The 13,767-nt window shown below is 34.2% G+C and overlaps 1 protein-coding gene across 4 annotated transcripts in view; it reads left to right on the top strand.

The window, feature by feature from the left end:
• The window catches only part of NCK1 (NCK adaptor protein 1), a 68,963-nt gene that overhangs the window by 41,906 nt on the left and 13,290 nt on the right, over positions 1–13,767 (top strand). For 3 of the 4 annotated variants that reach the window (XM_032487925.1, XM_032487933.1, XM_006177455.3), the window contains one exon: positions 6,520–6,762. In XM_032487925.1, coding sequence (XP_032343816.1) covers positions 6,537–6,762 — 226 coding nt within the window. In that variant the 5' untranslated portion in view covers positions 6,520–6,536. Of the gene's footprint in view, positions 1–6,519; positions 6,763–8,948; positions 9,115–13,767 lie in introns of those variants that run through there. The other variant, XM_032487942.1, reaches the window with a different exon arrangement.

The raw sequence follows: 13,767 nt of genomic DNA, 5'->3' as shown, positions 1-13,767 counted from the left end.
TGAAAATTGGCATTTCTAATTTACCAATGTCTTATATATTCAGAAAGAAGCAATAGAAAGATAACCCAAGACAAATAAAAAAATGGTTATCATTTTGGGAGAGGGAGAGAAAAAAAAGACAACGTGAGTATGGAAGCAGACCCCTCTAAATGTACCTTGTCTGACAGTTTACTTTTAGAAACCATCTAAATATTTTATGTAATTATAAAATAAAATTAAATTAAAAAAGGAAAAATAAAGTGATCTCCAAAAAATGGAAACTTGAATTTATCCAGTTAATATTCTGCTTTTCCTGTAGGGTCTGTGTATTAGGGTAATCAAGTAATTAATGAGATGATGTTCTTTGTAGAACAAGAACAGTTTCTAAAAGCAGGTAGATCAAGCAGATCATCATTTTGGAAATAGTAGATCCAGGGAGTGAGCTTCAGTGGCTGAGAAAACCACTGGCTGAAGATTTGATGGGGAACTTGATAATGGATATTCATAATCCCACCATTCAGTCTTAACACAACTGACAATTGGGCAGCCAAATATAGTGCGCCGCCTATTTTTTGGCAGTAAGTAGTACACAAGAATACCTGTTAAGTATTCTTACACCAACAACAAAAGAACCTGGGAAGGAGAGAAAAAGAAAGAGTAAAGCCTCTAGATATAATTACCAGTTTACAGAAGATAGGGAAGATAAAGGAGCGCCATGAGGATGCATGTCAATCAAGTCCACAAATGCCGGAAATACTACAGAACAAAGCCAGGTTCTTCAACAAATAAATGGCAGGGAAAGAGAACTGTGTTAAAAATTAAGGAAACTTAAACATACTAACCAAAGTGTATGTATGTACAGATGTAGCTTGGATCCTAGTTCAAATAAACCAGTTGTTAAAAGACTTAACAAAATTCATTCAGAAAAAATTAAACATTAATATTGATGAAATGAAAGAATTGTTGCAGGTACTCTTAACCTTAACAAAGAAACATTTTTAACAAAACAAGTTTTTAAAAATATTTTGATAACTGAATTTCAATATAATTGATTTTATTTGTGATCTTACATATTTTTATGCATTTAAAACCATATTCTGATTAGGTGTTACAGGTTTTACCAGATGCCAAAAGGGAGAGGGAGCCCTTAATTCATTGTTAATTTTTGTGGGGTATGGGTTCTTATCTATTAGTACTTATAGATGAAGTCATAGGATTCCAGCTCTCCCACCAAATGTTGCAGGGGACAGATGAACCACAGAGGCAGAATATTGATCATTGAAGTTGGGTAATATGTATGGGGCTTGTTTTACTATTCTCTACTTTCGTGTATGTTGAAATTCCCATAATTAAAAAATTTAAAGTTTTATAACAATTTTTAGTTATAATGTCAATAATGTAGTAGAATGCCTATTATGTTACATTCTAGGAGCACTAGATAATGTTGGTATTTTTTGGTCACTCTAATAGGTAGTGAATTAGTACCTTGGTTTCAGATTTTATTTCTATAATTATAAGGACATTCTGAATCTTTCCCAGTGCTTTCTGACCTTTTGTACTTTCACGTCCATAAATGATCTTAATTTTTTGCCAACTTTAAACTCATTTATTATCTTTTCTCATCATTTGTATGAGCTTTAATTATATAATCGGCTGTGACACTTGAACATATAACAAATATTTCCCCCAGCACGTTAGTCTGTTAACTTTGTTTTTTGATGTGATAGTAGGCACAGTAATGACTACCCAAAGATGTACACGACCTAATCTCCAGAACCTATGAATATGTTACCTTACATAGTTAAAGAGACTCTGCAGATGTAATTAAGGATTTTGAATTGGGGAGATTATTTTGAATTATCCTTATGGGCCCAAAGTAAATTGTAAGGGTCCTTATGAGAGGGAAGCAGAAGAGTTAAAAGTGAGAAAAGGAGACGTGACAGTCTAACTTAAAGATTAGAGTGATGCAGTCTTGACCCAGGGAATGGGAACAGCTTCCAGAGGTTGGAAATGGCAAGGAAAGGATTTTCCCCTACAACTTCCAGAGGGAACACAATTCTGCTGATAACTTTGATTTCAGCCTGTAAGACACATTTCATATTTCTGACCTTTGAAACTGAGATGATAAATTTGTGTTATTTTTAGTCACTAAGTTTGTGGTAATTTGTTACAGCAGCAGTAGGTACTAATGTCCTTTGCTATACCAAAGTTAAATTTTTTTTCATTTTATGATTTCTAATACTGGAATCATGATAATAAAAGACTTCCTTGCATCAAGAATATGAAAATTTATTTCTATATTTTATTTTTTGTTTTGCTTTTATCTTTAATCAGTCTGTTTTATTTCAGTTAAACTTTTAATTTTGAGATAATTATAGATTCATATGCAATTACAAGAAATCTTAAGACTTTGAGATCCAGTGTATTCTATACCCAGTTTCTTCCAATGGTAACATCTGGCAAAAGAATAGTATAGTGTAACAGACAGGATATTAATATTGATAATCAAGCTGCAGAACATTTCCATTAACAGAAGAATCCCTCATGCTGTCCTTATATAAACACATCCACTTCTTTCACCCTCCCACCCCATCCATAAGCCCAGATAATTTTGTCATTTCAAGAATGTCAGATAAATGGACTCACATAGTGTTTAACCTTTGGGATTGACCTTCCCCCCCCCCCCCCATTCAGCATAATTCCCTGGAGATACATCATCCAGGTTATTGCACATAGCAGTCATTTTTTCCTTTTTATTGCTGAGTATTATTCCATGGCATGGATATACCACAGTTTGTTTAAACATTCACCTGTTGAAGGACATCTGGGTGGTTTACAGTTTTTGGCAATTACAGCTAAAGTTGCTACAAACAGTCATGTAAAAGTTTTTGTATGATTGTAAGTCTTCATTTTTCTGGGATAAATGCCCAGGAGTACAATTGGTCAGTTGTATTGTAGATGCATGTTTAGTTTTACAAGAAATTGCCAAGCTGTTTTCCAGGGTATTTGTACCATTTAAAATTCTCATCAGCAATATATGAGTGATTCAGTTTCAGCATATCCTTGCCAGCATTTGATATTGTCACTCTTTTATTGTAACTGTTCTGATAGGTGTGTAGTGATGTCTCAATGTGGTTTTAATTTACATTTTCTTAGCTAGTGATGATGAACATCTTTTCATATGGTTGTTTGCCATTTATATATCTTCTTTAGTTAATGTCTCTTTGTCTTTTGTTTGTTTTCTAATTGGAGTTGTTTTTCTGCTGTTGAGTTTTTCCTTTTATGGATTTTGCTTTCAGTGTCAAGCCTAAGAACTCTTTACCTAGCTCTGTAGCCTGAAGATTTTCTTGCAGATATTTTTCTACAGGTTTCATAGTTTTACATTTAAGGTTGTCATCCATTTTGAATTTGTATAAGGTGTGAGGTTAGGTCAGTGCACATTGTTTTGTTTTGTCTATTGGTGTCCATTAGCCTTTGCAATATTTGTTCTTCCTTCATTGAATTACTTTTTTCACCTTCGTTAAAAATTCAGTTGGGCATATTTTGTAGGTCTATTTCTAGGTTTTTTTCCTTTGTTATATTAATATATGTGTCTATCTCTTTGCAAATATGTACAACCTTGACTTAACTGTAGCTACATAGTAAGTTTTTCCCTACTTTATTGTAACTTTTGAAAATTGTTATAGCTATTCTAGTTATTCTACCTTTCCGTAAAAATTACAGAATAACAATGCCTATATATACAAAAAATTTTGCTGGAATTTAATAAGAATTATATCACCCATATATCAAGTTAGAAACAATTCACATCCTTACTGTGTTGAATCTTCTATTCCTAAACACTTTTATTTAGATCTTTGATTTCTTTCATCTGCATTTGTAGTTTTCAACATATAGTCATATTAATGTTTTGTTAGAGTCACACTAATTTCATTTTTTTCCTTTTATTATTCAGTGGTATTGCTTTTAATTTTGTTGTCTATATGTTCATTGCTAGTATATAGAAATACAATTGATTTTTGCAGATTGATCTGTGTCACACAAATTTTGATAGGTTAATTTTCATTTTCACTTCAGTGTTATATTTGATTTTTCTTGAGACTTTTTTGACCCATGGATTATTTAGAAGTATATTCCAAATATTTGGAGGTTTTTCTGTTATCTTTCTGTTATTGATTTCTAGTTTTATTCTATTGTAGTCAGAGAACACATTATATGACCAGTTATTTTAAATTTGTTGAGATCTATTTTATGGCTCGGGATATGGTCTTTCTTGGTATTTATTCCATGAGCACTTGAAAAGCTTGTATATTTTGCTATTGTTCAGTGGAATATTCTATAAATGTTGGCTAGATCCTGTTGGTTGAATGTGTTATTGGTTTCCTTTACATCCTTGCTGATTTTCTGTCTGGCTGATGGGTAATGAAAGTTCTGGATTCTTAGTTGGTCTTTACTTACATCACCAGGCAGGGCTGTTGGAGTGCCCCATATAGCCTCTTAAGGGGAGAAGTCCAGGTTTCTTTCTTAGGTTTTTTTGGTATGGGTGGGGCCAGTTTTTCTGTAGTGTTTGCAGTAGAGTGTTTATTGTCTAAAAGTTTTGTCTTGCTAGGCTGGGTGGCTTTTGAAAAAACTAATTCCTGAGTGAATTACTAATTCCTAAAAATACTAATTCCTGATGAGAAGCTCTGAAGTAGAGGCCTAAGCTCCTGTATTTTTATAAAAGCTCCATAAATGATTCTACTATGTAGGGAAGGCTTTCATTAACCAAAATACACATTTGAAGCTAGTTAGACTTGAGTTGTAACTTTTTATTTGGAAGTAATTTCAAACAGAAAAGTTGCAGGAATACAAATTAATTTTTCTGGTTTTTCTCTGTTTGTCAATACTTGAATACCAGAGCATCCTCTTTTTTTTAAGCGTTATTAATTTTGTTGCTGTACGTACTTGAGTCATTCCTTTAGAAGACTATGTGGTAGGTTTTGAGGCCTTGCAATTTGCCCCCTCCTCCCAAAAGTATCTACCTTGTAGATACAGTATCTACACTTGAATGCTAGGGGTTTTTGAATTCTAGATTAAATGCATTTCTCTGAGTACATTGAAGAATTTGCTTCATTGTTAAGAAAGCAGAATGCTATTCATTATCCAAAACCAGAAGCTGATTTTATTTGTTTGCTGAACCAGGGGTAGCTATTTATGTAAAATAATCTCTCTGAAGAAAGCAGAGAGCTAATCTAGGTTCAGGAGTGAGTTAGGCTTTTAGCATTTCCTTTCTTTGTTCTTAAAGTGTTTGTTTAAATTGGAATTATTTGTTCCTTGAATTTTAGTAGAACTTGCCTGTAAAACCATCTGGCCCTGGTGTTTTCATTATGGGAAGATTTCTTAATGACTGATTCAGTTTTATTACTTTTGTTATTTTAATTTTCTATAAATTTGTACATTTTACTTATTCTCAGATTTATTGATAAAGTTTTTAATATTGCTATGTCTTTGGAGTGTCTGTAGCATCTGTAATTATAATTCCCTTTTTATTCCTGGTGTTTGGATGTGCTTTTTCCTTTTTTTTCATTCATCAGTCATTCCAGAACTATGCCTGTTTTTTTAGTCATGACAAAGAACTACCTTTTGTTGAGCCTTTCTTCTATATCTTTGTTTTCTGTTTCATTAAATTCTGCTTTTATTTGTATTATTTCCTTTTATCTACTTTATATTCTTCAACTTTTCTAACTGAAGACAGATAATCTGTTCATTACTTTTATTTAGCTTTTCTTATTTTTTTGAGGTAACTGTTTAGAACTAAGAGTCTCCTTTTATACACTCTTTTGCTGCATCCCACAATGCTGTAGTCATTTTATTATTTTACTTACAAGTATTTTCAAAATTCTATTATGATTTCATCTTTGGCTCATGAGTTTTTAGAAGTTTCTAAATATATAAGGTTTAAAACTATCTTTTTGTTATGATTATCAGAATGTGGTTGTAGGATACCAAGTGAAAAATGTAAGAGGCTCTTTTATGTGCTAGCATTTGGTCAACTTTTGTATGTGTTCTGTTTGTATTCTTCTGTTTGGAAGTAATACTTGTATATGTTTATTACATCAGACTTAATGGTTATGATGTCAGTTTTTCTTTAGCTTTACTAATTTTTTGTCTCCTTGATTTATTACTGAGATAAGTATGTTAAAAGTTGTCCTCTGAAGACAAGGGATTTGCTAATTTTTCTTGGTGGTTCTGTCGATTTATTTTGGAGCTACATTAATAGGTACATGTAAGTTTAGCTGTTATAATATATATATATTGAATAAAAACCTTGTATCATGATATGCGAATTTCTTTGTTACTAGTAATAGTTTTGCCTTACAGTCCTTTTGTGTGTTAATATTAACTCCACCAATTTTGTATTGATTAGCATATGCCTGGTATTTTAGTTTTTTTCATGTTTTTATTTTCAGTCTTTCAGTGTTCTTAGATGTGTCTCTTTTGGAAAGTGTGTAGACTACTACTAGTTAAACCTTATATGAAATGTTTTCTATGTGCTTACAGTGCAGAAGCTGCTGAAAATGGCAGAAGAAGTGGTGGTAGTAGCCAAATTTGATTATGTGGCCCAACAAGAACAAGAGCTGGATATCAAGAAGAATGAGAGATTATGGCTTCTGGATGATTCTAAGTCCTGGTGGCGAGTTCGAAATTCCATGAATAAAACGGGTTTTGTGCCTTCTAACTATGTGGAAAGGAAAAACAGTGCCCGAAAAGCATCTATTGTAAAAAACCTAAAAGATACCTTAGGTAAGTTATTTTTGTATTAAAACAAGAACAACAATGCTTTTTCAAAAATGGATGGTAGAGCTTGGTTCTTTGTACAGAATTTTGGCAGGAGTGGGCAGAATTGACTAGAAAAGGCTAGGGCTGGGATTTCAGCTAGGCAAGATAAGTTTGGCTCATAGCACGTGTTCAAGTCAGGAGACTAGTGAAGGTCAGTTTCTGTAAATCTAGTTGGTGGGTCTGGCCAGAGTTCAAGAGTCAAGCCAGAGTGATGCTGATAGTGGAAATGATTCTGCTCTTCTGACAGGGGCTCCTGGAACCATGAGTGCCTGTTGGAGTTCAGGCAGATTCTGCATTGAATTGAGATGGGAATAAATGAGTGAGATGAAGAGTATCCTCCTTGTCCTTAAGACAGTTTATTTTACATGATACATTGCTCTGTTTTACTCTAATGGCTTACATTTTGAACTTTGCTTTTAAAATAAACCATCATTTTATTCTTATATTTGACAGAAGAGTTTTAAATTGTGGAACATTACTATAGACTAGCATCTACAAAGCTGATCTCTTTTTTTATTTTCTCATTTTTCCTCTTCTTTATTCCCTTAACTTTAAATTTTGTTCGTTTTTCCTGGCCCTCTATTAGGGCCAGAGATAAGGGAACCTACTTTACACTGGGCTTGGCCAAGCTGCTGTGATAGGAAGGAAATATGCACAGATGAGGGCTAGCCTTTTTTCTTTTTTAAATTCTCCTTGGCTAACAGGAAGGAATTGGGAGGGACAGAATTTCCCTCAGGTATTTGGGCAAGCATGCTGTTACTTAATAGTTCTTTGTATATATGTAGGAGAAAAGGTAGAATTTCTCCTTGCAAAAAGATAGTTTGGGAGTAATGTGGCATGATTGACAAATATAAAATATTATTAACTGCTTTATATTAGTTTTTATTTCTTATTCAGAGGTATTGTTATTCTGTACTAGAATGTTCTTTCAATTACCAGTAATAGAAGACAGTTCTTCTATGTCTTTACCCAGTGTAAACAGTAAAAACTAAAACACAGTACTATTCAAAGTAAGATATAAAATATGGAATATCAATTTCTGAGCTAAAAAACATTTCTAGTATTCTAAAAGTAATTTAATAAATGGAGTTATTAATCTAAATTTTCACCATTATACTTAACTGCTTTAACTAGGACTACCTTTTCTGAGATTTTAAGGTTTTAAAATAAGGCCACTATTATTAGGTTTTAATACTAGTTTTTAAATGGAAAACAGTACACTTATGAAATGGAAGACAGTCAGAAAGAAATTGTCCTTGAATAGCTGAAGAGCCAAAGTTGGAATCAGGAATACTTCTGATTTTGTATATACTAGACATTTATTTAATGCATGTTAATTAGAGGTGTTGGGGAAAATTAAGATAACTTCTACCAAGAAAATATGTCTCATAGTGATGAAGGTACAGAAAGGGCTAGGGCCACACCTAGATAAACTATCATGTTCCTTTTTAAAAAGATAGTGATGTCCTGGGACTAAAGCAGATATGACAGTAATTAACAAAAGATAGTGAAAAACTAATATCATAGAGCAAAGAGGAAAAAAATCCCAGTTTTAGATATGACTGCATATAAATTTTAAAAGCCTAATGAGATACAATTTTTATGATTTGTCAATACTCCTGGGAAACCTTCTGTACTATTTTCTGATATTACTGAGATGATTTTAGCTAGACTATATCTATTTAAGTCCTAGGCTTTGTTAGTTTTATTACTATATTACAGTTATTGCTGTTTTCCAGGGTACTTGGAAACATTCTGTTTTAAGGTAGTGGTGTATATGGTTAACCTGTATACTGGTATAAATCCATCTTTTGCATCAGACACTCTTGTCTCCTTTCTCAGAATTTCTTAATCCCATTTTCGTAACTTAATTGTTCCATATAATTAATGGATTTTTTCCACAGTGATTGTGCTGGTGGAGACATTATTTGAAGATTAAGAAAGAAAAGGAGAAAACAAAGGGAAGAATGAATACATGACTATATTTTCAACTATTGAAAAAAAATATATACTTAAAAGCTTCTTTCAAAATAAGTCTGAATAATAAGGTCATATTTGTGGCCGTCATGATATACTTGTTTTATAGGTTCTGTTAGAGTTCACGGCAAAAATGTTTTGAAAAGAGAGAAGCCTCAGGAAAACTTTCTATTGCCTGGGTGTGGGCCAAGTCACATGGATTGGGTGTGGGGAGTTTCAGTGTTGCAGAACCAGGAAATTCATTGCGAATTATCCTGAGCTGAGTTAACAAACTGACAAAAGAGAACACGGGATTTTTTTTCAGAATGGATTGGCTAAACGTCTTTAAAGATTTTTTCAGTAAGTTAATCTGTTTATTAAATCTATTTCACCTTTATGAATTTAAAGGAAAACTATATGGAGAGAACATGGTGGACTTATAAAGACTGGTGCTTTATGTTGTTTATGAAACAAGCTAAGTGATTGGTGATACATCAAATAGTAATAGCTTTGACTTGATAAGTAAAATAGTTTAAAAATGTTTTTGTATCGGTGTTTAAGTTACAAATAAGAAGAGGATATAAATAATCGAGCTTGTTGCAATTAGTTCTTTGAACTTAACATAGGTATTTGAAGTGAATTAAATTGTAAACTTTAAAAATATGAGAAAAAAGATAAAGTGAGCAGATTCCTTCACCCTCAATATTTGAAGTCACATGATACTGTTTTTAGTGCTTTTTACTTAGATTTCAGAGGACCATTGTACAAGATAATGTTTAATAAAAGCACCAGTAAAGAGAATGCTTTGACTTAATATCAGATTGCAAGAAATTGCTATTTTGGTAAATGTGAGATTTGGCATTTTGAAATGAGTTGTGAGCGCAAACTACATACAAAAAATATGAAAATACTGAAAAAAATAGTGAATTCTTGGATTGGTTTTGAGTTTGGGTCATAAAGTAAGACTATTACTAATAAGAGTCTAATCTGTGTATATACTGATGGGCTTTTTATGCTCATATGACAGTGAAATTGATTTGGTCTCCTTGAACAATTGCTCAGTGGTTCTAGAAAAATGAGCAGAGAAATTGTGCACAGGAATTCTGCATAAGGAGTCTAAGGAAGCAGAGTAACCTGTCGAGAGATGTCCAGGAAAGGGCAGAATGTAAAGGGAGCAAGCACTTTATTGAAAAGGAATGTTGGAATTGAGACTCTTTTTTAAAAATATTGAGATTAAGACTCTTTTTTAAAAAATTGAAGTATAGTTGATTTACGATGTTGTGTTAGTTTCTGGTGTACAGCATATTCTTTTTCATTGTACTTAAAAGCTATTGAGTATAGTTTCCTTTGTTATGCTTGGGACCTTGTTGTTTATCTGTTCTGTATATAGTAGTTTGTATCTGCTAGTCCCAAACTCTTAATTTATCCCTACCCCTACTTTCCCATAAATTTGTTTTCTATGTTTTTACATCTGTTTCTGTTTTGTAAATATGTTCATTTGTGTCATTTTTAAAGACATATAAGTGATATATCTGTCTTTCTTTGTCTGACTTCACTTAGTATGATAATCTCTAGTTCCATCCATGTTGCTGCAAATGGCATTATTTCACTCTTTTTTATGACTGAGTAGTATTCCTTTGTATATGTATACCACAACTTCTTTATCAGATCATCCGTCGATGGACACTTAGGTTGCTTCCATGTCTTGGCCATTGTAAATAGTGTTGCTATAAACATTAGGGTACATGTATCTTTTCGAATTGGAGTTTTCTCTTCATATATGCCCAGGAATGGGGTTGCTGTATCACATGGTAAGTCTACTTTTACTTTTTAAAGGAATCTCCATACTTTTTTCTATGGTGGCTGCACCAAATTACATTCTGACCAACACTGTAGGAGGGTTCCTTTTTCTCCACACCCTTTCCAACATTTATTGTTTGTGGACTTTTTAATGATGACCATTCTGACCGATGTGAGATGATAACCTCATTGTAGTTTTGATTTACAGTTTTCCTGATAATTAGCAATATTGAGCATTTTTTTCATGTGGCTATTTGCCATCTATATATCTTCATTGGCGAAATGTCTGTGTAGACCCTGGTATCCTTCAGCTGCCGTGCTCACAAAATTACCAGGGCAGGTCTGTTGAAGTCAGGCACTAGGACCCACTGTAGTTGTGTGTAGTCACGCTCCTGGATCCACTGTGGGCTACAGGGTCAGCCCAGACCCCATCCCCTGCTCTGGGTGTGCAGGCATGTGTTAACGCTGGATCTACCCCAGCCATTGCACCAGTATTCTGCTCAGGATGTCCCTCAGTGCTGTGTATACAAAGGCATTTGTGGTACAAATCAGTCAGAGCTGCCTGGGACCCGGCTCATATTTCAGCCCAATTTCCGATGTCACACAGCCCCTGGAAATGGGCTCAGATTTCAGCTAGGGGAAACCCACCAGTGACTGCACTTACAGAGCAAGCCAATGAGGACACTGCTATGGCAGGGTCCTGCCCCTCCCTTTGTACACACCAACAGTGGTGTTTTTTATGGTGGACCCAGGCTTCTTTATACACACTCACAGCCTCAGCCCATACCACGCTCCAGTCCCCTCCGACTGTCTCCACACAGCCAACCCAGTCCTCTTCCCAGATCTGTCCTCTGAAGCTCAAGCTTCAGCACCCAGTTGTAGCACACACCAGCAGCCCTGCATCCTGGGCTGGGGACTGCCTGGACCCTCGGTGCCGGTTTCTCTTTGTTCTGTCTGCTGCAAAGCAGCTACTGTGCTCTCTGAGCCTCTGAAGCTCCCCTTCTCTCCTGGCTGACCTCCCCACTGGTGAACGGCTTCCCAGGATGAGGGCACTGTTTCACTGCTCCCTCCCCATAGTGCAGGTCCTGTCCCAATTATTATTTATTTATTTTTTTTGTCTTACCTGGTTACATGGAAATTTTTCTTATAGCTCCACTTCTGTAAGATCTTCTGCCACAGTTCAGTAGGTATTCTGTGAGAATTGTTCCACAGAACAATTGTATTTTTGATGTATTTGTGGGAGAGGGTGAGCTCTGCATCTTTCTGTTCCACCATGCTGAAGCCCCTCAGACTCGTTTGTTTCTTTGGTTAACTTTGGTGGCCAAGTGAATCCTTCTGGAACATATCTTTTTTGTTTACTTTCTGAGGAGTTGTTAAAATTTTAAATTCATTTTTGGGGGTTAGTTTTTCTTTTGAAGAGCCTATTTTTTCATTCATTTGTTTATCAACATTTTTATTGAGAGCCTACCTACTGCAAGCCAGACAAAACTTACAGAATGAAAAACTAACACTGACTCTCACAGAACTTCCATTCTGATGGGGAGGTAGATGGTGGTTATTATTGATTATCAATGATACAGTGGATTTCATATCTAAGTTTGATTGTAATCAACTGGAAGTGGTATAAAAAGAATATATTGATCGTTGATACAGTGATTTAATATATACCATCAATACAATATAAAATTACTGTTCTCTCTATTGAGTCTTAGAAAGTTGAAAATTATTCTTAACTTATACATTTGTAGACTTGAGGGGTCAGGATGTGAGATTTGTGACCAAAATATTCCTTTCCTCACTGCCTGCAGCAAGCCAAAATTTGTATTTATTTAGCTTTGTAGCTTATTAGAAATAGGCTATTCACCCACCTTTTCCCTTAATGGACTTGAAAAGTGAATGAAATGATATCTGTGCTCCTTTAGTGGTAGCCAGACTACCCTTGAGAACAAAAAGGGTGCATTGTTTTAGATAAAGCAGAGAATAATTTTAAAAAACAATAGTTTTTCATAAAAATAAATAGATAAAAATACAAAAATCCAAGTAAAAAACCTACAATGGAAAGAACATCATATATTTGTATTTAGAATTCCTTAGTTCTGCTCTTAGATATACCACTTATTAGCCATGTGACCAAGAGTATATAACTAATCTTTCCTCAGTTTGTGAGAAAGAGGAGAGTTGGGCAAAACTAGATGATCCTGGAAAGTCCCTTCTGACTCTGAAACTCTTGTAGTCCTGCTAAACAAATGATCAGTCTTACATGTGTCATAGAAATCAGGGGAAAATCCATAAAGGAGAAACTGGTTTTGAAGAAATAGGAACATAAGAACAGAATTATAGTTCTCTAAAGAATTAGTAAGAATCAGTAATACTTTCTTAGGCCTCATTCTACTGAACATTTATTTACTCTGTGATTTAGATGGAGGGAAAATAACATGCTTAAGGTAAAGAAGGCCTGCTGATCAAAGCATAACTACTACAGTGGGTTCAGAAAGAATTTGAAAGCTAAAAACTGAGAAGTAAGTAAGATGAATAGAGGCAGACATTAATGTAAAATTCTACATTAAGTTTTAAAAAGGAGTTGAAAAAATTGCTGAGGATCTATCCTGACATGGTTTACATGATTAGAAGACTGAGTAAGAGCTGCTGTGAAGATGTAGGTGCTAAAAAAAAAATCTCAACACATTGTATGATGGCATTGATTCAGATCTGTGAGGTGCTCAGATGAAGGGATGCAGTTGTTCCCTTATGTGTGTGCTGGCTAAATAAAACATGACAAGACTATTGATATAGTTTAACAATGGTATTGAGAAACTCAGATGCTTCCAAATACTGACATCAAGTTTATCAAAGGATTTGGAAACCAGGTTAATAAAGAATAGTTAAAGGGTACAAAGATTTGCCTTAGGAAGAGGACAACTATCGTGTGAAGAAGGAGTATTCACAGTGCTTAACCAGATTCTTAAAAACTTCTGAATAATTAATAATACATTGTTTTGGTTAAGAGAACAATGCTATAGGAAGAGAGAGAAGTAAGACTAGTGGATTGGAATGAGGAGAAGATTGAAAGCTATACCTACGCTTTTGGGTTTTTAAACAAAGCTAATGATAAAAGTGCACATCCTCAGTGCTTAGACTTGAGTATTTCCCTCCCAACCCTGGCTGGTCCAGCTATTTATTGGGATAATAAAGGTTTATGTATTCTTGAAAAAG

Source organism: Camelus ferus, chromosome 1, assembly GCF_009834535.1.
Source record: "Camelus ferus isolate YT-003-E chromosome 1, BCGSAC_Cfer_1.0, whole genome shotgun sequence".
Taxonomy (NCBI): domain Eukaryota; kingdom Metazoa; phylum Chordata; class Mammalia; order Artiodactyla; family Camelidae; genus Camelus; species Camelus ferus.
Note: the sequence above shows the minus strand (reverse complement) of the source record. Positions and strands in the feature narration are given on the sequence as shown.